Raw genomic sequence first — 24184 nt, 5'->3', positions numbered from 1 at the left:
TTAATGGTTAAAAGGGAAAGAAAAAAAATTTTTAATGGTTAAAAAAAAAAAAAAAAAAAAAAAAAAAAAATTTTAAAGGACACATTTAATAGTTAAAAGAAAAAAAAAATTTTTTAATGGTTAAAAGGAAAAAGAAATTTTTTTAATGGTTAAAAAAAAAAAAGAAATAAAAATAAATGTGTAAAAAGAATATTTCACAATCTTCTTAGCAAAAATTTCCTCTCATTCTTTTTTTTTCTTTTTTTTTTTTTTTTTCTTTTTGTAGTATTTTGGTCCTCTTGGTAAAGGAGGACCACGTTTAAGAAGATCTCCTGCTGAAATTCATGGTCCATCGGTACAAGAACAAGTCCTTGATCATGTGCAGCAAGATGCTTCACATGAATATCAATTGGTGAAGGAACGAAAACCTCGTTCTGTTCCAGCGAGAACGAAACGTTCTGGTCGCGTGAATCGTCGAACGATTATTGAAATTCATTTTGAAGTGTTGGACGAATGTCAAAAAGGGGACACACAAGTGAACCAGAAGGATTTTCTGGAACTTTTGGTTCAAGAGTTCATGGGATCCGAATTAATGGAAGAAGAAGAACAGGTTCCTAAGGAAGAAGTTCTTATGGAAGGTGTTCCTTTGGAACTTGTTCCTATTGAAGAGGTTCCAATGGAACGTGTTCCAAATTTAGGTTCCGGGTTACTGGTTTAAGGTTCAGTGTTTAGGGTTACTGGTTTAGGTTTTAGGGTTCGAGTTTAAAGGTTTAGGGTTTAGGGTTCACAGTTTAGGGTTTAAGGTTTAGGGTTTAAGGTTTAGGGTTCACAGTTTAGGGTTCACAGTTTAGGGTTCACAGTTTAGGGTTTACAGTTTAGGGTTCATGGTCTCAGGTTCACGGTTCAGGGTTTAGGTTCTAGGGTTGATGGTTTAGTTTTTATGGTTTTAGCGTTTAGGTTCAGGGTTTAGAGTTAATGGTTCCGGGTTTAAGGTTTAGGGTTCACAGTTTAGGGGTTGTTGTTTAAGATGAAGGATATTGTTTTCACACCTTTTGTTCTTTTTTTTTTTCCTTTTTATTTTTTATTTGTTCTTGAAGAAAAAAAAAAGAAAGATTTTTTTTTCCACATTTATTTCTTATTTTGTTTGCAAAAAAATTTTCTTTTTTTTTTTTTTGGTGAAAGGACACCCTTTTGTTCATAGAAAAAGAAAAAAAAAAAACATTCTTTTTTTTTTTTCCACTTGCGAAAAATATATTTTTTCTTCTTTTTTCTTTTTCCGCTTGCGAAAAATATTTTTTTTTCTTTTTTCTTTTTTCTTTTTAAGCTTGCGAAAAATATTTTTTCTTCTTCTTTTCTTTTTTTTGAGGAAAGCAGGAGGTTAAGCGCGCGAATAAATGATGTCTGCTGACGGCGAACACCAAAGAAAAAAAAAAAAAAAGGACGGTGGATGATGAAATATATAACAGTTGCAAAGGTCGCAAAATATAAAGGAAAAACACACACTTATCCGACACTAGGAAATATTGTGTGTACATATGTGTTGGCACAAACAACTTTATCGAAGTACACATACACTTTACATCAAAAATGTAGACAGAATAACGGGAATATGCGAAAATGGTTGGATTCAGCGTTTCGGGTTAAAAGTAAAGTTGGTTACGGGTTAAAAATATGGTTGGTTTCGGGTTAAGCGTAAGCTAGGTTCCGGGTTAAAGGTAAAGTTGGTTCCGGGTTAAAGGTAAAAGTGGGTTCCGGGTTAAAGGTAAAAGTGGGTTACGGGTTAAGCGGAAGGTTATTTCTGGGTTAAAGGTAAAGTTGGTTACGGGTTAAGCGGAAGGTTATTTCTGGGTTAAAGGTAAAGTTGGTTACGGGTTAAGCTGAAGGTTATTTCTGGGTTAAAGGTGAAGATAGTTCCGGGTTAAGCTGAAGGTTATTTCTGGGTTAAAGGTGAAGATAGTTCCGGGTTAAGGATACAAGTGGGTTCCGCGTTAAGGATGACGTAGGTTCGGGGTTAAGGATAAAATTGGGTTCCGGGTTAAGGGTAAAGTGGGTTCCGCGTTAAGGGTAAGGTGGGTTCTGGGTTAAAAGTAAAGTTGATTCCGGGTTAAAAGTAAAGTTGATTCCGGGTTAAAAGTAAAGTTGATTCCGGGTTAAGGGTAAAGTTGGTTCCGGGTTAAACATAAGGTGGGTTCCGGGTTAAACATAAGGTGGGTTCCGGGTTAAGGGTACAGTAGGTTCCGGGTTAAGGATAAAAGTGGGTTCCGGGTTAAGGATAAGATGGGTTGGGGGCTAAAGATAGAATAGGTTCCGGGTTAAGGGTAAAAGTGGGTTCCAGGTTAAGGGTAAAAGTGGGTTCCAGTTTAAGGGTAAAAGTGGGTTCCGGGTTAAAGGTAAAAGTGGGTTCCGGGTTAAGCATAAGGTGGGTTCCGGGTTAAAGGTAAAAGTGGGTTCCGGGTTAAGGATAAAAGTGGGTTACGGGTTAAGATTGAAGTAGGTTCCGGGTTAAGATTGAAGTAGGTTCCGGGTTAAGATTGAAGTAGGTTCCGGGTTAAAAATAAGGTAGGTTACGGGTTAAGGTCAAAGTAGGATCAGGGTTTAGGGTTAAGGTAAAGTTAGGATCAGGGTTCAGGTTTAATTTGTGTAGAGTATAGTTTTAGGGTTTAGGTTTAATGTTTGTAGAGTGTAGGTTTAGGGTTTAGGTGTTTAAAATTTTTGTTTCCTGGATTTAGGGTTTGAGGGTTTAGTTTTAGGGTTTAGTATTTAGGGTTCAGTATTTAGGGTTCAGGGTTAAGGATAAAAGTGGGTTCCGGGTTAAGGATAAGGTAGGTTCCGGGTTAAGGGCTAATGTGGGTTCCCGGTTAAGGATAAAAGTAGGTTCCGGGTTAAGGATAAAAGTGGGTTCCGGGTTAAGGATAAAGTGGGTTCCGGGTTAAGGATAAAAGTTGGTTCCGGGTTAAGGGTAAAAGTGGGTTCCGGGTTAAGGATAAAAGTGGGTTCCGGGTTCAGGATAAAGTGGGTTCTGGGTTAAGGATAAAGTGGGTTCCGGGTTAAGGGTAAGGTGGGTTCCGGGTTAAGGGTAAAAGTTGGTTCCGGGTTAAGGTCAAAGTAGGATCAGGGTTCAGGTTTAATTTGTGTAGAGTATAGTTCTAGGGTTTAGGTTTAATGTTTGTAGAGTATAGATTTAGGGTTTAGGGTTCAGGGGTTTAGAATTTTTGTTTCCTGGATTTAGGGTTTGGGGTTTAGTTTTTGGGTTTAATATTTAGGGTTTAGGGTTCAGGGTCAAGGTGAATGTATGATTAGGGTTTAGGGTGAAAGTGAATGTATGATTAGTGTTTAGGGTTAAAGTGAATGTATGATTAGGGTTTAGGGTTAAAATGAAATTATGATCAAGGTTTAAGGTTAAGTTGAAAGTAGTATCAGGGTTCAGGTTTAATTTGTGTAGAGTATAGTTCTAGGGTTTAGGTTTAATGTTTGTAGAGTATAGATTTAGGGTTTAGGGTTCAGGGGTTTAGAATTTTTGTTTCCTGGATTTAGGGTTTGGGGTTTAGTTTTTGGGTTTAATATTTAGGGTTTAGAGTTCAGGGTGTAGGTTTTATGTTTGTAGAGTACAGGTTTAGGGTTTATGGGTTCAGGTTTTAGGTTTTAGGATTTAGTTTTAAGGTTTGTAGAGTACAGGGTTTAGGGTTTAGGTTTAATGTTCGCATAGTGTAGATTCAGGGTTCATGTTTGAGGATGTTGAGCTTATATTAATGTTGTATGGGAGAAGTATGTATAGGTGTATGTAGGGGTGGATGAAAATGGATCAAAAAAAGAAGAGGCTAGTGATTGTATAGAGGAGGAGAATATGATTTGTTTGGGAATTAAAATAAACGTAAAGGAGGACGAACAAACAGGAGGAAAACATAAGGGAAGGAATTAAAAAGGGAAAGAAGAAAAGAAGAAGAAACGAAATGAAATGCAAGTGGAAAAAATGTATTATGCAGGAGAGTTTGCGCACATTTTTTTTTTTTTTCTCTCCTTGCCTTTTTTTTTCACTCTTTTCTTTTATTTCTTATTTTCTCTTTTTTTCTTTTTCATTTTATCTATTTTCCATAATTTATTATTATTTCTTTTTATTTATATATTTTTTATTATTTTTATTTCCTTGTAAATAAGAAAATGTTTTTTCCTTATGGTGGAATGCTCTAATTAGAATGGGGAATGAATTGTATAATAGTTGGAAATGTGGGGAAATGTTCATTTTTCTTTTTAGAATAAAATATTTTATTTTTAGAATGTGGTGGATGTTCTTTTTTTTTTTTTTTAGAATGAACTGTTCCTTTTTTCTTTTTTTCTTTTTTTTTTTTTTTTAAACTTATTCTTTCTAATAAACCTATAATTTATAATAAGCCCATTCTTTTTAATATAAATATATATAGAGAGAAGTACACAGAAAAAAAAAGAATTTTTTCACATGTGAAATTAAAGCAAAACAAACCAAACATACAGTACAAGAACAAAACCAGCACACTGAAGAAAAAATGACACCTTTTTCTTTTATAAAAAAGTCCACATTGATCTTCACATAGCTATACCTATGGCACCAGACCAATCATCATCACCAGGTATGAATACTAAAAAGGGAAAAATATATATTTATATTTTTTTGACAACTGTAGGAAAACAAATATGTAGGGGGGGAAACGTATATATATATGTATATTATTTTTTTATCCCCCACAACAAATTTTTATTCATATTTATTATTCATGTTTAACAGAAAAATGGGCGGAATGAAAGTGTATGGGAAGGAGGGGGGAAGGTTTCAAGTGTATAGGGTTCGGGGTTCCCTGTTTCGGGTACCGGGTTCCGGGGTTTATGGTTTATGGTTCCTGGTTTAGGGTTCCGTATTTAGGAGTTAAATTCCGGGTTCTGGGCTAAGGAAGAAGGTTGTAGGGTGTTTGAATAAGGTGGTAAGGGTGTTAGAATAACGTTGTAGGGGGTGTTAGAATAAGGTGGTAGGGTTGTTAGAATAAAGGTGGTAGGGTTATTGGAATAAGGTGTTAAGGGTGTTAGAATAAGGTGGTAAGGGTGTTAGAATAAGGTTGTAAGGGTATTATAATAAAGTTGTAAGGGTATAAGAGTAAGGTTTTAAGGGTATGGGAATAAGGTTCCACGGTTTAGGACTTAGGTTTCAGGGTTTAGGACTTAGGTTTCAGGGTTTAGGACTTAGGTTTCAGGGTTTAGGACTTAGGTTTCAGGGTTTAGGACTTAGGTTTCAGGGTTTAGGACTTAGGTTTCAGGGTTTAGGAGTAAGGTTCCGGGGTTAGCTTTAGCTACTTTAGGGGGGGAGAGGAAAAACTCCTCGCAGACATAGGGAATAGGATACTATACAACAACAGGATAATGGGAACGGGAAATTGGGAACCGGATACTACATACTAACCGGATGGCAGGAAAGCCAAACCGGATACTACAACCCGACAACCAAAAAAGGAAAAAAAGAAAAAAAAAAAAAAATTTTTAAATCATAAATTTTAAGACATCTTTATTTCATTCACTTCTTAGGTTCAACTTCGAGTTCAAGTTCAAGTTCCGCTTCTTCAGCTTCAGGTAGTAGTAGTAGTGGTTGGTGGTTGGGAGGTGCCGGTGTTCAAGGACCAGGTCAAGGTCCTGGTCCAGGACAACAACCACCCCCACCTCCGCAACCACAACCACAACCATCATCAACACAGTCCACAGCAGAATCTTCGGGTTGGGGTATATGGTCGCGAATTTTTGGGAAGTTGCAAAGAAAAATTTTGTCTGCCGTGTCTCCAGCTTCGTGGGTCGCATCAGCTCCATCCGCCATTAGTACTGTTTCTCATGCAGCTACCCCCGTAATACAGGCTGTTCAGGGAGTTGTAGGAGGTGAAGTACAAATTGTTCCTTTAGCACGTCCTGCTCCACCAGTCGAACCGGATGAACCGGTCGAACCAGTTACTCCTACCCCCACCGCGAAGCCTACAAAACCTTGGGATCGGCTTATCCCTTTTGTTGCGTTGGCTCCTGCTACAGTTGCTATTTCTATTTTTTCCTACTTAATCTGGAAGGTAAGGAAAGAAAAAGAGAAAGAATGAAAAGGAAAGTAATAAAAGAGAAAGAATGAAAAGGAAAGTAATAAAAGAGAAAAGGAATAAAAGAGAAGGAAGAAAAGAGAAGGAAAAAAAAAAAAAAAAAAAAAGAAGAAAAAAAAAGAAAAAAAAAAGATTGAATGAATGAATGTGTCAGGGGTGTATGTGTAAGATTTCGCATTTAGTTTTGCGGGATTTATAATATTTTACGGTGTATATGTGTAAGATTTCGTATTTTTAGGTTGCGGGATTTATAATATTTTACGGTGTATATGTGTAATATTTCGCATGTAGGTTGCGGGATTAAATATTTTTACGGTGTATGTATGTATGATTTCGTATTTAGGTTGCGGGATTTAATATTTTTACGGTGTATATGTGTAAGATTTCGTATTTTTAGGTTGCGGGATTTATAATATTTTAACGGTGTATATGTGTAAGATTTCGCATTTTTAGGTTGCGGGATTTAATATTTTACGGTGTATATGTGTAGGATTTCGCATTTTTAGGTTGCGGGATTTAATATTTTTACGGTTTATATGTGTAAGATTTCGCATTTTTAGGTTGCGGGATTTTATATTTTACGGTGTACATGTGTAAGATTTCGTCTTTAGGTTTGCGGGATTTATAATATTTTACAGTGTATATGTGTAAGATTTCGTATTTAAGTTGTGGGATTTATAATATTTTACGGTGTACATGTGTAATATTTCGTATTTTTAGGTTGCGGGATTTATAATATTCTACGGTGTATATGTGTAAGATTTCGTATTTAGGTTGTGGGATTTAATATTTTGCGGTGCATATGTGTAAGATTTCGTATTTTTAGGTTGCAGGATTTAATATTTTACGGTGTACATGTATAGGATTTCGCATTTTTAGCTTGCGGGATTTAATATTTTACGGTGTATATGTGTAAGATTTCGCATTTTTAGCTTGCGGGATTTAATATTCTACGGTGTATATGTGTAAGATTTCGCATTTAGGTTGCGGGATTTATAATATTTCACGGTGTATATGTGTAGGATTTCGCATTTAGGTTGCGCGATTTAATAGTTAACGTTGTATATGTGTAAGATTTCGCATTTTTAGGTTGCGGGATTTATTATATATTTTCGGTGTATATGTGTAAGATTTCGCGTTTTTAGGTTGCGGGATTTAATATTTTACGGTGTACATGTATAGGATTTCGCGTTTTTAGGTTGCGGGATTTAATATTTTACGGTGTACATGTATAGGATTTCGCATTTTTAGCTTGCGGGATTTAATATTTTACGGTGTATCTGTAAGATTTCGTATTTTTTAGGGTTTAAGGTTATAAGAACAACAATATATGGACTGGTGCTTACATGATTTAGGGGAAGGTTAATTTTTTTTTTTAACGCAAAAAAATAAAAAAATAAAAAAGAGAAAAAAAGAAAAAAAAAGAAAAAAAAGAAGAAAAAATATAGCACTCTATAATCTTCTTAGCAAAAATATTCTCCCCTTTTTTTTTTTTTTTTTATTTTTTTTTTTTTTGTAGTATTTTGCCCAACTGCGTAAGATAAGACTCTACAGAAGAGCTCCTTTAAGAATTCCCGGTCCATCAGTACAGGAACAGCTCCTTGATCATGTGGAAGAAGCTGGTCCACATGAATATCGATTGGTTAAGGAACGAAAACCTCCATCTGTTCCAGCGAGAACAAAACGTTCTGGTCGCGATCCTGCTGGTGATGGTCGCGTGAATCGCCGCACCATTATTAAAATTCATTTTGAACTGGTGGATGAATGTCAAAAAGGGGACACACAATTGAACCAGAAGGATTTTCTGGAACTTTTAGTTCGAGAGTTTATGGGAAGCGAATTTATGGAAGAAGAAGAACAAGTTCCTAAGGAAGAAGTTCTTATGGAAAGTGTTCCAAGGGAACTTGTTCCTATTGAGGAGGTTCCAAGCTTAAGTTCCGGGTTTATGGTTTAAGGTTCAGTGCTCATGTTGTAGGGTTTATGGTTTATGTTTTAGGGTTTAGGGTTTAGGGTTCAGGGTTTATGGTTCAGGGTTCAGGGTTTAGGGTTCGGGTTTAGGACTGTAGTAAATATGTGATAAGGAGAATACTGGTTTCTTACCCTTTTTGTCCTTTTTTAATTATGTGATAAAAAGACATAATAAGGAGTTTGAATATTCATGTTATTTCTTAATTTTTTATTCCTTTTTTTGGTTTTTTTTTGGTGAAAGGACACCTTTTCTTTATAGAAAAAAAAAAAAAAACATTCTTCTTTTTTTTTTTTAACAACATTATTATTTTTTTTTTAAGAACACACATTTTTTTTTTTTTTTTTTTTTTTCCTTTTTATATTTTTTGAAAAAAAAAAAGAAAAAAAAAGGTTCTTTCTTCCAAATTTATTTCTTATTTTGTTTGCAAAAAAATTTTTTTTTTTTTGTATATCTCTCTGATATAGCTAGGCAACTATGCCAGCGAAGGACAAAAGCTTTGCGTCCCACACAATGAACACACTTCCCGAAACTGAGCAGTGACAAAGAAAGTGCCCTTCTGCCAGTAAAAAAAAAAAAAAAGAATAAAAGTATAGTTCCATGATTTTTAATTCGTACATGTACGCACGCATAAATTCATTATCACTTAGCAGTTTCATTGCACCTTTTGCCCTATCATGTGACACCAAAAGAAATAACTTTGTTTGTTTTTTTTATTAAATGTTATGATAGAAGGCTTTTTAGAAACAGAAGAGAAGTTTTTTTTTTTTTTTTTTCCTTTCCCCTGTTCTACTTCTACATTTTCTTATTCATTTTTTTTTCTGCCCCTTTTCTTAAATTCGTTGATGTTTTTGCATCAGCGCCCAACTCTACGTGTCCGTATTCTCTTTCTAGGTATGGTTCGTTTGATGTATGATCATTCTGTGTATCATCCATATATGGAACATTGCGGAAATTGTTTTCCAGCATTTTCCTATATCCTTCCTGCACCGTCCCTTTCTTTGTTTTCTTTAATACACCATATGGATTGGCATTCCATCCCAGCTTTGGAAATCCAGCTGAATAATATTCATCCACGTCTTGTTCTCCTGCTTTACGTGAAATACACCTTTTTAATACCTCCTCAAAATTTGCTGTTATTGTTGGTTCGAAATGTTCCCAGAAATCTAATTTTCCCTGTCGATAACTATCCTTTTCATTCTCTTTGTTTGCACCCCTAAGCCCTACAGATGTGGATTTTCCATCCTTATATTCCTTTTTTCCTTTCTTTCCTGAATGTTGTGGAACTTGCTGTGCCACTTCCTGTGCAACATCTTGTGCAACTTGTTCTATAACTTCCTCGTGTTCTACAGGTGCATCCTGTTCAGTAGCCTCCTCGTATACTACAGGTCCATCTTGTTCGATCTCATCCTCGTATGCTACAGGTGCATCATGTTGTACAGCCTCCTCCTCTAAAGCTTCTGCTAATGACCTCAGAGCTCTGGAATCGAATGCTTTTCCGAGGCTATTGTTCATAACACTGTACGAATTACCATCATATTGGCACTAAAAAAAAGAAGAAATGAGATGGTGAGGGAAAATGATTTTATGTTCATAAAATTTGGATATAAAAAAAGAGAAGCAAAATATTTTTTTATTTACATTAATTGAAATGGATAGTGAAAAAAAAAAGAAAAAAAAAAGTACTGAAGAGGTGTGGTGGAGGCATAAAGTATAACATAGTGTAAAATAAAATAGTACAAAAGAGAAAAAAAAGAAAAAGAAAAAACTACTCCCCTCTTGGACAAAAGTGTGTGCACAGAGGAATATATGTATGTTGAGAAATGATGGGCCGTCCGGGGGGGGTTGTCCCATTTGTCCCTGCCCTTTTTTTTCTTTTTTCCTCTGTTACACAGATAATATGCCTTTCGCTTCTTTCACTTTTTTCTTTTTTTTTTTTTTTTTCTTCCTTACAGAGTTGGAGCAATTTACAATCCAGATTAGAAGGGTGTACAAGGAAACCTTGGTGCAAAAGAGAAAAGCGCCGGCTTTTCTCCCTTTCTTATTTTGCCTTGTTGCGACAGGCATATTGTTGATATATACTAGAAAAAAAAAAAAACCTATTAATATCTTAGTTGAAAGAACGAATTTATTACTCGTATTTTAATAAGAATTATAATAATCTCTTTTACGTATTGTTCAAAATTTATTAAAACTTTACATATATTTCTCTAAAAGTTCGAAAGCAACAAAAATCTACAATTAAAAGTAAAAAAACGAAAAAAGGAATTTCTTTATTTAAAAAATATAAGGTCAAAAAAACAACTATATATTAACAGTGTACAGATTATAAAATATATGTTCTGTAGAAGTTAATACAAAATTATTATTAAAACTAAATATTATAAAAATGTTATAAAAAAAAAAAAATTATAATTTATATTTAAAAAAAATTTTTTTTCAGAAAAAATAAAAACTTATATATATTGAATGGTAAGAAAAGAAAAAAGAGAAAAAGAAAGAAGAAGAATTAACAGCTTTATAAATAGCTACCTCCTGAAGAACATAGAATCAATCTGTTGTACCACCATATTTTGATTAGAAATGAACAGATTTATAAGGCTGAAAAGTTGTTTCGCGCGGAAGAGATAATTGGTCTTACTTGTTGTATAATGGAATCCGAATTGAATAGCTTAATAGAAAAAAAAATAATAATAAAGAATAGTAAGCGTTATAATAATAAATAGTGTATATATAACAAAGTCTGCGTTATGAATTAATTTGGTGAATTGTGAATACAGGTAATTGATTGGCCTTTCTTCTTTTTTTTTCTTTTTTTTTTTTTTTGTTTCTGTAAATGCTTAAAATAAGTGATTATTCTACTTTTTCTTCTTTCTTTTTAAAAGGAAGTTTTATATCCCTTTTTTGTTTTTCTTTTTTTAAAAGGAAGTTTTATATCCTTTTTTTTTTTTTTTTTAAAATATATATTTTTTGTATCTTTATCATAAGTGAAAAAATAATATATATATTTTGCCAACAAAAATTAAATAAAACGATAAACAAATTTACGATATTATATACTCAAGAAAAAAAAAAAAAAAAAGAAGAAAAGAAAAAGAAAAGAAAGGGAATGAAAAGGAATAAAAAGAAAAGAAAAATAAAAAGGAATAAGAGCGAAAGGAAAGGAGAAAGAAAAGGAAAGAAAAAAAAAAAAGGAAAGAAAAGGGAATAAAAAGAAAAGGAGAGGAAAGTGTTTAAGGAAAAAAAAGAAGGAATAAAAAGAAAAGGAGGGGGAAGAAAAGAAAGGGTTTAAGGAAAGAAAAGGAATAAAAGGAAATAAAAGATAAAGAAAAGGAAAAGAAAAAGGAATTAAAAAAAAAAACAAAAGAAAAGGAAAGGAAAGAAAGAACGAAAGAAGGCATTACAGTTAACCGAATACTGCTAAAAGGAGGGCATTCTTATATGGTACGCATTTGCTAGGGGCCACCCGGTGCCCCTACTTTACCCCATTGCGGAATGAAAACAAATTCATTGCAACGTCCATATCCTATTTAGATTTATCCTATTCTGCATGCTCCCATCCCCTTCCACAGAATAAAAATTTAGTTTTCATTTTCTTTTTAATATAAAAAATATTAATAAGAAAAAAAAATTGACGTCGCTAGTAATTTGTACGGCTCCAATTTGCATGTATAATTGCATGCTAAGATCATAAAATTCATATATCGAGCGAACGGACAGAACAGTTCTATATAGATGGTTATATTCATTCGTTAGGGTTTAGGGCTTAGGGTTCAGGGTTCAGGGTTTAAGTTTCAGGGTTTAAGGTTTTAGTGTTTATGTTTTAGGGTTTAGGGTTCACAGTTTAGGGTTCAGGGTTTAGGGTTCATCGTTTAGGGTTTAGCGTTTAGGGTTCAGGGTTTAGGGTTCATTGTTTATTTTTCAGGGTTTAGGGTTCACATTTTAGGGTTTATGGTTTCAGGGTTTATGTTTTAGGTTTCAGGGTTTAAATTTTAGGGTTTAGGGTTAAGCATTTTGTGTTTAGGTTTCACGGTTTAGGGTTAAGCATTTAGTGTTTAGGTTTCACGGTTTAGGGTTAAGCATTTAGTGTTTAGGTTTCACGGTTTAGGGTTAAGCATTTAGTGTTTAGGTTTCACGGTTTAGGGTTAAGCATTTAGTGTTTAGGTTTCACGGTTTAGGGTTTTAGCGTTTAGGGTTCAGCGTTTAGAGTTTCAGCGGCTTAGGGTTTTAGCGTTTAGGGTTCAGCGTTTAGAGTTTCAGCGGCTTAGGGTTTTAGCGTTTAGGGTTCAGCGTTTAGAGTTTCAGGGTTTAGGGTTTAGGGGTTTAGGTGTTTAGGGTTTAGGGTTCAGGGTTTAGGGTTTAGGTTCAGGGTTTAGGTTTAGGGTTTAGGTTTAGGGTTTAGGGTTCAGGGTTTAGGGTTCAGGGTTTAGGGTTTAGGGTTCAGGGTTTAGGGTTCAGGGTTTTAAGGTTTAGGGTTCAGGGTTTAGGGTTCAGGGATTAGGGTTTCAGGGTTTAGGGTTTAGGGTTTAGGGTTCAGGGTTTAGGGTTTCAGGGTTTAGGGTTTCAGGGTTTAGGTTTTAGGGTTTAGGGTTCAGGGTTTAGGGTTTATTGTTTATGATTAAGGATATAAATTAAAACTTTCAATCTGTGAGAATGAAAGCATTCTTTTGAGGAGTGTGAAATGGATGAAAATTTCATTAATAATGTGTTATAGTTAGATTATTTTATTTAACAAAACAGACAAACGCACATACACACACATATATTTTTTGACATATAGTGTCGTGATAAGGAAAAAATATATATGTTTGGAATGTAAAATGTTTAGGGAAAAAGAAATATTGGTTTCAGAACCCTTTTTGTCCTTCTTCAATTATGTGATATAGACATATAATACGTTAAGATATTCCTGTTATTTCTTATTTTTTTTGAACTTCTTTTATTATTTTTTCTTTGTCATTTTTTTTTTCCTGTTATATATTTTTTTTTTGTACTTTTTGTTTCGGTATAAACTCACAAACATATGTAAGACATCGTAAAAAATGCATAAAATGTGCAAACACAATTAAATGTGAACTAGTTAAATGTGAACTAGTTAAATGTTAACCAGTTAAAATTATAACTACGTAAAAAAATGTATTGCACAGTTTTAGATGAAAAACTGCATTAAATGTGCAAACACAATTAAATGGAAACCATTTAAATGTGAACTAGTTAAATGTGAAGACAGTTAAATGTAAACCATTTAAATGTGAACACAGTTAAATGTGAACACAGTTAAATGTGAACACAGTTAAATGTCAACCAGTTAAAATGATAACTCCGTAAAAAATGTATTGCACAGTTTTAGATGAAAAACTGCATAAAATGTGCAAACACAGTTAAATGGGAACCAGTTAAATGGGAACCAGTTAAACGGGAACCAGTTAAATGTCAACCAATTAAATGTAAACCCGTTAAATGCGAACCAGTTAAAATGATAACTACGTAAAATGTGAACACCATTTTAAATGATAACTCCATAAAAAAATGTATTGCACAGTTTCAGATGAAAAACTGCATTAAATGTGCGAACGCAGTTTTAAATGTCAACCAATTAAAATTATAACTACGTAAAAAAATGTATTGCACAGTTTTAGATGAAAAACTGCATTAAATGTGCAAACACAATTAAATGGAAACCATTTAAATGTGAACTAGTTAAATGTGAAGACAGTTAAATGTAAACCATTTAAATGTGAACACAGTTAAATGTGAACACAGTTAAATGTGAACCAGTTAAATGTGAACCAGTTAAAATGATAACTCCGTAAAAAAGTGTATGCACAGTTTTAGATGAAAAACTGCATAAAATGTGCGAACACAATTAAATGTGAACACCATTTAAAATGATAACTCCGTAAAAAAGTGTATGCACAATTTTAGATGAAAAACTGCATTAAATGTGCGAACGCAGTTTTAAATGTCAACCAATTAAAATGATAACTACGTAAAATGTAAACACAGTTTTAGATGAAAACTGCGTAAAATGAAAACTCTGAATTGTGTTGACAGTTTTAGTAGATGAAAACTGCATTAAATGCGCGAACACAGTTTTAAATGTGAACCAGTTAAAATGATAACTACGTAAAATGTGAACAATGTTTTAGATGAAAAACTGCATTAAATGTGCAAACACAAGTAAATGTGAACACCGTTAAATGGGAATCAGTTAAAATGAAAACTCCGAATTTTGTTGACAGTTTTAGTAGATGAAAACTGCATAAAATGTGCGAACACAGTTTTAAATGTGAACCAGTTAAATGGAAACTACGTAAAAAATGTATTGCACAGTTTTAGATGAAAACTGCATTAAATGTGCGAACATAGTTTTAAATGTCAACCAGTTAAATGGAAACCAGTTAAATGGAAACCAGTTAAATGTCAACTAATTAAATGGGAACTAGTTAAATGGAAACCAGTTAAATGGAAACCAGTTAAATGGAAACCAGTTAAATGGAAACCAGTTAAATGGAAACCAGTTAAAATGAAAACTACGTTAAATGTATGCAAAGTTTTAGATGAAAACTGCGTAAAAAAAAATGTATGAACACAGATAAATGTGAACCAGTTAAAATGATAACTTCGTGAAAAAGTGTATGCACCGTTTTAGATGATAAACTGCATTAAATGTGCAAACATAGTTAAATGTGAAGACAATTAAATGTGAAGACAATTGAATGTGAACCAGTTAAATGTGAACCAGTTAAATGTGAACCAGTTAAAATGGAAACCAGTTAAATGTGAACCAGTTAAATGTGAACCAGTTAAATGTGAACCAGTTAAATGTGAACCAGTTAAATGTGAACCAGTTAAATGTGAACCAGTTAAATGTGAACCAGTTAAAATGAAAACTCCGTAAAAAAGTGTATGCACAGTTTTATGTCGACTGTACCACGCGTATCGCGCAAAGCACGCACACCGCGCAGCAGAAAAGTGCAAACAATACGGCACATCTGTTGCTGTTCCGCGAACTGGAACGGATTTTTGCATGTACGCGCGAAGCGAAATTACGACGCATAATTTTTAGAAAAAACAAATGAAGGAAAATTAAAAAAAAAAAAAAAAAAAAAAGGAAAAAAAAAAAAGGAAAGAAAAAAAAAAAAAGTAATAATTGAAGAAAACCTAGTAGGAATACAAAAATTAATTCATAAAGACTAAAACAGATAAATGTACATGTGCATAGAGGTGTATACTCGCACATGTACGTGCAAAACGAAAATATTGAACAAAATTTCTGCACATGTTTATAATGTGAGAGGCTTCAGAACATGCTGTGAGTACGGAATTTTTTTGGATACCATAGGTTATGTTAATGGTCAGGGTTTGCTACGCGATTCCCCCTAGGGGAGTACGGGATGTGAAAAGTGTGGTCGTGTCCTTGAAAACGAAGCAAACAAAAAAAAAAAAGAAAGAAAAAGAAAAGAGTGAGCAAACAACTCCTGCATCTTCCCCTTTTTCTACTTCCCTGTGGGAGTTACATACGATGATAACCTATATTTTTTCTTCGCTGCGTATTCTTATTTGTTCTTACTTTTCTGGGTTGTCTGTTATATATAGTAGAATTCCCATCTCTGTACTCGTACGTTGATTCAGGTCCTGAAACAGTTGTTGAGTATTCTCCTGAATGCTCTGTTGCACTGTCCGTTATGTTGCCCCCCGAAAAATTCGTTGAATCGTATGTCGAGTTGTAGGACGAACTCCGTGTTGAGTCGTATGTTGAGTATAATGTTGACTGTAATGTTGAGTTCTCTGTTGAACTATCCATAAATGTGTTTAAATCTGGTTGGTCAAACCTTCTCCCCCTGTTAGTGGAATTATTTTTAGGGGAAAATATGGAAGTGTACTGAATTTAGAGGGGGAGGAAAGAAAAGGATAAATGTAAGGGGTAGGAAGATTGGGGGGGAGGGGTACATATTTGAGATTATTCTGTATACATTGGACATGTATTCTACCAACAAGAATTTAATATATTTTTTCCCGCCCCCCTTTACATATTTATAACGAATATGTGTTATTCAATATTATGTGTACCTTGTAAAGAAGGAATGCGATTGTAGGTAGTCCTACAAGAGGAATTACTGAGGATATAATGGTGGTGGTAGGAATGGTGGTAGTGGTGTTGTTGTTTTCCGGGGAAGTGGTACCATTAAGGGAAGATACTGTATTTCCGTGATCACTATATCCATCCTCAAGATCAGGACTAGGTCTGAATGGAGATTCACCCTGTCCCTCTGTCCCTCTTACTACTGTTCCTGATGCAGCTGACTCTTCACCCATTTGGGAACTATTCGAATCCTCCCGCACTTCTGCACTTGTATCACCTAGTAAGTGTAAAAAAGGAATAAAGAAAAGGCGATTCTCATGTATAAAGCAATATTCATTTCCGATTTTTTGAGTGTACCAGAGCGCGGGGGGGTACATGCTTCCCCTTTAGACGTTATCCACTCCCCTGTTCCCTGGTACACTAAATATTTTTGGATTATATATATTTATTACCTTCGGCAGAATTGGACAATTCTGTTCGTTCCTGCGGAGTGGTCTCCCCAGTTACTGATCCCTGTAATTTGCTTGTTACTTTTGATGAGAGTTCATTCAATTTCTCCCCTTGTAAACTCCCTTGAGTATTCCACATTCCATTCCATGTGGTACAGTATGGGTCGTTCTTTTTGTCCCAGCGTTGACATGTACTCTGCGTACTGATATGGGTAGCAGAAACTCCCTCCAGGTACTTCTTGTATTCCTTCAAGCATGGTTCACTCGATGTCTCTATTTTTGTGTCCAGTGACTTATAATCTTCTTTAAAATCGTACTGCCTCTTCAAGTTATCGAATTCTTCTTTTTTCACCTTTGGCCACTCCGTGCATTCGTTTATTTTTATCCATTGCTGAAGTTTATTATAAATTGTTTCCATAGCAACTTTCAGAACAGATATATCATTATTCGGTGTGTTCAGAATTAAATTCCCGAGCCAATAATAAAAGAGGTCACAATACTTAGATCTATCATTTCCGGTCTTTTTATTTACATAACACCAGGCATTCATCATTTTCTGAACTACACTCTCGAATAACTTATATGGTTGCATTGCAGCCTGTAATTCGCTTTTCCTAGAGGCATAGCAACCATGGCAACTGCCCCCGTTCGTCCCTGCATCCTCAAGTTCTTTATATCGGGATTTTACACTCCATCCATTCCAGCATTCATCCTACGGGAAGTAGTGGATATGGGGAGTATGTTTCTTTTCCATGGTTGTACACATACATACCTTTGATATATTGTATATGTAGCATAATTCTTTTTATATATTATTTCTCAACTTACCACTTCTGACATCTTTTCTTTAATTATCCCCTTTTTTTTTTTTTCCTTTTGTCACGTTCTCTTTTTCTGTTAAAAATTCATGTAACATATTCATACATACCTATCCCTGCTGTATTTATTCATTGAGGTACATATTTCACTTTATGTATTCCTCCAGAATATAACTTACCCTAAACCCGAATTACTGCAATTTACATATTATTCATATGCTCGCTCCCTCACATGTCATTTATATGTTACTTTTGTATGAAATATATGTGTAAAGTGTATAGGTGCATTATTATTATAAGTTCCCTCACATATCATTCAGATGTTAGTTATGTATGAAGTATATGTGTAAAGTGTATAGGTGCACACAGTATGGGAACATGTTAATTACACATATATGACATATTTCTGTGGAAGAACATTAATTCATTGAATATACGCATAGGATGCGCGAAGACGCAAGGGAAAAGAACGATGGGGTGGTAGGTTCCGGATCTTATATTTTATGGGGGCTTAAGAGAAGCGCCAAACATTCGGTGCGCTTACAATATGGTTATTCTATTCTTATATATAAAGCGTCCATTATATATGGACGTGCACTGAAAAGTCCATTAAAATTTTCTTTGCATAATTGCGGATTCACTCCGTCTAGATTCTCTTTTTTTTTTTTTTTTTTGCACTTGTGTGTGTTCGCAACAGATTAAATGCTATAGTTCAACCGTGTAAAATACGGTTCGATTACAATATGGTTATTCTATTCTTATATATAAAGCGTCCATTATATTTGGGCGTGCACTAAAAAGTCCATTAAAATTTTCTCTGCATAATTGCGGATTCACACCGTCCAGTCTCTCTCTCTCTCTTTTTTTTCCATTTGTGTGTGTTCGCAAATAAAATATATATACTTAAATGTAATTTTTTCATTGCTTTCCTTTTAACCCTAAGATTGTGCACGCAATTTTGTTCTTTTTTATCTTTTTCCCTCTCGGTTTTTTTTTTGAGCACATTTTTACTAGGAATCCATATAATGCTGTTTCTGTTCTTTTTTTTTCCTTCTTTTTTTTTTTTTTTTTTTTTTTTTTTTTCTTATTTTAAAACTTTTTTTTCTTCTTCTTTCCTTTTTACTCTAAGATTATGTACGAACATTTGTTCATTCTTTCTTGGTTCTTTTTAAGTAAGCACATTTTTTTTAAGGTTACATATAATTCTGATCCTGCATCCTTTCTTTTTTTTTTTTTTTTTTCTTCAACATGTATTATTCAAATTATTGAAATGGTATTTTTTTTTTTTTTTGTCAATATAAGAAAAATAAAAAGTTCAAATAAAAAAAAAAGGAAAATTATACAATTCGCCTAAACGAATTTTTCTACTATTGGCTAAAGGACTACACATCCTACAAGCCAATAAAAGGAAATACACTTGTATTAACTTATTACAAATACAAAAAAATTAATTCTAATTTAGATATTTAAATAAAGACGCATGGTGCAAGTAATTGTCATAGTGGTGTTAAATCATTCTTGCGGAAACTTCATATACCTTCTCATTTATTGCATCAAGCAAAATGACAAAAATTCCATCAGCTGTACAATCGCAATTCTCCTTACTTACCCAAGTAGTATTATGAATAATCCAGGGGTGTAAATTGTTGCATGTGCTCAATATCTAAAGAAAAAAAAAAAAAGAATAATGCAGAATGATTTAATATTTCTTCTTAAATGAAATTTTGCCTTTGAAATTTGAATTACCGTTAGGCATTTGAGGGGTTCTGTGAATATTATAACAGTATTCCTCAAACTCATCAAATGTAGCTTCTTCTTCATAACTGTACGAACAAGGAAGTGTGCATTTATTATATATTGGTACATATATGTCTATATATGTATACGTGCATGCATATAATGATTACACATTTTTACTCTCCTTAAAATTTCACACATGGAATATATAGAATTAATTGTGCATTAACAGCACTTTCTATTTTATTTTTTATTTTAATTGTTAATCTAGCTTCCACTCTAATTCTTATTCTTATTCTAATTTTTATATTATTCTTTGGTTACTCATTCGAGGCTGCATTCCATGAGGCAAATAGCAACAGTATTATCAGAAACGCTCCCCCCGTGGCAAAATAAACTATGCCTGCAAAAAAGAATATTGATTACAAAAAAATTTATAACATTCCTAAAATGAATTTATTTTCAATGTACGTAACATCTTTGTCTATTGATCATCTTTTCCTCTATACCTGTGGAGCTTCCTTTTGTAAAGCACTCGTATGATGGATCTTCAAATTCCTTTTTCATGCAATTGTAAAATTCATAAGAATAGAGCTCAAAATAATTCAAACAAAAATCCGATATTGAACAACATAAATTTTTACTCCTCTCCCTTGAACAAGTGCTCGATAACATTCTGTCTTCTATAGTGTTACAGTATTTTAAGGATGTCCTATTATTGCATTTGTTTACTTCAGACATAAGGATAATTTTTTCCCTTGTTGCTTTGACATCTCTGTGTTCGTATTGGTCTCTATTTAATTTACGATTATTCAAATTATTATGACTATATAATTCGTTACTATTTGAATTTCTCATAAAATCCCCTTTACTCATATCTTCCGAACTCTTTATTTCAGGATTTCTGACATTATCCCTGTGATGTCCTTCTGTATCTATAGTTTGATCTGAACTTGTTTGGTCTGAACTTGTTTGATCTGAACTTGTTTGGTCTGAACTTGTTTGATCTGAACTTGTTTGGTCTGAACTTGTTTGATCAGAACTTGTTTGGTCTGAACTTGTGTGATCAGAACTTGTTTGATCATTCAACATGTCATTATTCATAAAATCGTGCTTCTGAAAATCCTTTTCGTTTCCTCCATTTTTATTTTCTAAACCGTGAGTTGTATTATCAATAGTTTTATGTACACTTTCGCTTGATTCCAAACTTTCAGCTCCACTCAACGCAGTTGCACCCTCATTTTGCTTATTGCCAGATCCAGGAACATTACCATTATCAGAAGCAACACTAACATTCTGTTCGGGAGTGAGAGTACTACCTCCTGTGGTTTCTGTATCCTTCTCCATATGAGTTTCCCCCAAAGATGCTCTTTCATCAGTATGTGGCCCAAGTGACCCCTGTGACCTATCATCTGTGTCTTGCTTACCCTTTACTTCTATATTTTTTTGGGGATCTGCCTTCTCACCATCTTCCTTAGGTTCAGTATCAGTGCCATTATGAACTTCACCATTTTCCCCAGCGAGAGCATGGGACGCAGGGGTACTGGGACCACTATCCTTACCCCCAACACTAGGAACATCGGAAGAAACAGTTGGACCAGGAGCCTTACCATCTCCACCTGCAACACCATCCACCTGCGTTCTTTGCTTATTTTCTTCTGTTGCTGTAATTGGAGTTTTGTCTGCTGAATGTGGAACAGCCGATTCTGTAGCAGCAGCTTCAGCAGGGGGAACTTTATCATGACCTTGACCAGCTGATAGAGCAGGAACACCTGCCTTTTCATCTACACTACGAGAAGCAGGACCACCTGGTTGGGAACCTGGATCAGCTTCATTTGTGCTAGACTTACCTTCACCTTCGTTCACACTTCTGTGTGCAGAATCCTCCTGAACCTTCCCCTCCCCGCTACTACTTTTTACAGCCTCATTTATCGGATTCGAACTGGGTGCCTTAGATTCAACACCACTTCCTACATTTTTCACATTTTCCTGGGTATTCTTTCTAGCCTCCTGAACGATACAAACGCAAAAATAATTATATAATTTATCACGTTTGTTAATTTCATTCTCAAACGTCACTTCATTAAATCCATTTAATTCCTGTTTTAGTATATCATAAGCTCTTGCGATATTTTCCGTCTCGATTTTTTGTGCCTTCTTTACGCTTGAAAATTTTGTTGACAAAACATCCCACTGTTTTTTTTTTCCTGTTATCCATTCATCATATGATTTACAGGCATTATTGCATGGAGGCAAAGTACATATTAACATAGTAGAATAGTATAATTTATCTTCACATTTTTCATTTAGTTTCCGTCGTTGTTCGCGGAATTCTGACATATAATCTCTTCCCCATTCTCGAATCCATCTATATATCTGCGGTTCCACGTTTATCTGAACATCTTCTTTACAATTCCATGCAGAATATCTATTTTTTTCTTTAACTGATAAAATCATTGCTTTCCAAATATCTTTTTTATGATCATTCCACCATTTCTTACGATCCAGTTCGGCACTTGTACCAGTTCCAAAGATGCTGCGCAAATTGTTTTCCACTACTAGGGAATACCCAATACCCTCCATATCAGTTCCCATAATTATATCTCCAAAATCCTGCAAACTCCATTTAATATCCTTACATAAGTCTTCGCTATATACGTTGTTATACTTCTTCAATAATAAATCGCCCTCTGCTCCAACATCATAAATAAGTCTCCTCTCGAAATATGATTTTCGAAATATTATATCACTATGAAAATGTGTGTTCGTGTTATCTACCAGATTTGTAATTTCCATCATACATAATTGATATCTTCTATCTGGTATGCAAACATCTTTCTCAGTTGGACAGTCCCAATCTCTTTCCCCGCGCTTTCTCTTATCATTACACTTGTCCATTACATTGTTTTGAAGAAAAATTTGATTAATAGCACCACTAGACATTTTTTCCTTCCGTTTCATACGATAAGGATGGTCATCGCCTTTTGAGGAATTTTTAAGAAAATTCCCCTCATCCTCAGTTACAAATTCAACAACATTATCAATGATCCCATCTGGGTGGCCACTGCCAAATATATCATAATCCAACATGACCATATTCCTTGCACCTTCCCCCTTATTAGTTTTATTATCAGTTTTATATTCTCCATTTGCTTTATCATCTATATAATTGTTGTCTGCAACATTTTGCGCCTCGTAAGTGGATTCCTTCAAAATGCGGTTAATTCTTTTTCCTTTCATTTGTTCATATTTTGTATTTAGTTCCTCTACGTTATATTTATATTTTACATTTTCCTCAATCTTCACTCTTCTGCTTCTATCAGTTCCTTGTAACCATCGTTCTATTTGATCATTGTCCATATAATGATGTCCTGTAGCTAATTTATAACCATTTTCATTTTTCACGTATTCATTTTCGCATTCTAGTAAAAGGATTCCATTCATTCGTTCAAATAATACATTATTAGCCTAAAAGAAAAAGAAAGAGAACAGATTACACTAATCACGATTCTTAGCTTTCTTCATTTTGTTCCACCCTTCTTCTAGTATAATTAAATGGTCCCCCTTTTTTTTTTTTTTTTTTTTCCTTCATGATAATTTATTAGTCTGGTAAAAAAAATTGTCCTTCAGTACCTTGTGTGACAATAATAAAACTAGGAGAAAAAATAAAGGACGTTTTTTTTTTCCTTCCATTGTATTTAAAAATAGGTGTATACGTGTTTATATTATACAAAGCATATTAAGGGGGGTGTATGAGCAAATTATGTAGCTACGTGTTCTACACATATAACTGAACATGTAAAAGCACAGAACAAATTTGAGCGCATGTATATAAAAAGAAGACGAAAAAGAAAAGTACGAGAACTAAATTATATGAACCTACATATATAGGGAGTGTAAAACATAGCAAATGTTGTGACTCTGTTGTGGGCAATTCTTTATTACAATTTCTTATTACTACATCTAAACCCCCTTTTAAAAAATTTTTTTTTTTCTTTCATTAGAACAAGGCACTTTGCGCTTACACATTAATGCAACACCTGTAGTACTCTCTTTTTTTTCATTAGAACAAAGCACTTTACGCGTACACATTCATGCAACACCTGTAGTACTCTTTTTTTTTTTTTTTAACCATTACCAATATTTTTTTTACGTTCCCACCAATCCAAAATTTCTATTTTTTCTGTTTTCATCTAATAAAAAAAAAAGTAGAAATGTGAATAGTTACCGTAGAAAAATTCCCCTTTCTCTTAAACAATTAGAAATATTACTCCGTAACCATCTCCTTCTGTTTACAGGTAATAAATGAAAAAAAAAAAAAAAAAATGTCAATAAGTGCAAAGATTTTTTTATCTTCTTTTTTTTTTTTTTTATCTTTCTTCTTTCATTACACAAGTAACCTATAGTATACCCCCAAATATGTAGTAGATATAGTGTGCTGGAGAAAGGAAGAAATTTGTACCATGAGCACACAATTAGTTTACATGGTTAGGAGGCTCTTGTATTAGATATGGTGTGCAGGGAAAAAGAAAAAAAGGTTTACTCCATGAGCGCACAAGTAGTATACATGGTTAACAAAATTTTTTTTTTTTTTTTTTTTTGATGTGGTGTGCATAGAAAGGAAGAAAAAGGAAAAATTGCTTCCATAAGTACACTAATTGTGTACATGATTAATAGTTTTTTTTTTTTTTTGATGTAGTGTGCATATAAAGGAAGAAAAGGAAGAAATCTGTACCATGAGCACACAAATCTTGTACATCGTTAATATTTTTTTTTTTTTTTTTTGGATGTGGTGTGCGGGAAAAAAAAAAATGGAAAAATTGATTCCATGAACACACAATTAGTGCACATAGTTATGAAAATTTATAGAGGGGGTAGATGCGCAAAAGGAAGAAGAAAGAAAAAAAAAAATGTTTACTCCATGAGCGCACAAGTAGTGTACATAACTAAGGAATTTTTGTTTTATATATAGTTTCCAGAGAAAAGAAGAAATTTGTACCATGAGCACACAATTAGTTCACATGGTTAGGAGGCTCTTGTTTTAGATATAGTGT

At 33.8% G+C, this 24184-nt stretch overlaps 5 protein-coding genes across 5 annotated transcripts; 2 read left to right on the top strand and 3 right to left on the bottom strand.

Moving 5' to 3' along the window:
* Positions 1-265: 265 nt before the first annotated feature.
* On the top strand, positions 266-697 carry PKNH_1357300 (SICAvar, type I (fragment); the record flags this gene model as incomplete). The annotated part of the gene is made up of 1 exon (XM_002260946.1): positions 266-697. A coding segment is annotated over one exon (432 nt), but the record flags the coding sequence as incomplete, so codon positions are not given.
* A 4804-nt stretch (positions 698-5501) lies between these two features.
* PKNH_1357200 (SICAvar, type I (fragment)) lies at positions 5502-8028 on the top strand (the record flags this gene model as incomplete). Its single annotated transcript, XM_002260945.1, has 2 exons — positions 5502-6050; positions 7594-8028. Coding segments are annotated over 2 exons (984 nt in total), but the record flags the coding sequence as incomplete, so codon positions are not given.
* An 807-nt stretch (positions 8029-8835) lies between these two features.
* PKNH_1357100 (uncharacterized protein) lies at positions 8836-10107 on the bottom strand (the record flags this gene model as incomplete). Its single annotated transcript, XM_002260944.1, has 2 exons — positions 8836-9585; positions 9994-10107. 2 exons carry the CDS (start codon positions 10105-10107, stop codon positions 8836-8838), a joined length of 864 nt encoding a protein of 287 aa, XP_002260980.1.
* Positions 10108-15556: 5449 nt separating this feature from the next.
* PKNH_1357000 (KIR-like protein) lies at positions 15557-17415 on the bottom strand (the record flags this gene model as incomplete). The annotated part of the gene is made up of 4 exons (XM_039113611.1): positions 15557-15925; positions 16114-16403; positions 16579-17287; positions 17404-17415. The coding sequence occupies 4 exons, from the start codon at positions 17413-17415 to the stop codon at positions 15557-15559; spliced, it is 1380 nt and encodes a 459-aa protein (XP_038969984.1).
* A 1597-nt stretch (positions 17416-19012) lies between these two features.
* PKNH_1356900 (duffy binding protein gamma) lies at positions 19013-22823 on the bottom strand (the record flags this gene model as incomplete). The annotated part of the gene is made up of 5 exons (XM_039113610.1): positions 19013-19056; positions 19140-19216; positions 19455-19533; positions 19640-22598; positions 22764-22823. 5 exons carry the CDS (start codon positions 22821-22823, stop codon positions 19013-19015), a joined length of 3219 nt encoding a protein of 1072 aa, XP_038969983.1.
* Between the last annotated feature and the right edge of the window lie 1361 nt (positions 22824-24184).

This window comes from Plasmodium knowlesi, assembly GCF_000006355.2.
Source record: "Plasmodium knowlesi strain H genome assembly, chromosome: 13".
Classification (NCBI taxonomy): Eukaryota; Apicomplexa; class Aconoidasida; order Haemosporida; family Plasmodiidae; genus Plasmodium; species Plasmodium knowlesi.
The sequence above is the reverse complement of the archived record's forward strand: the minus strand, read 5'-3'. Positions and strand labels throughout refer to the sequence as shown.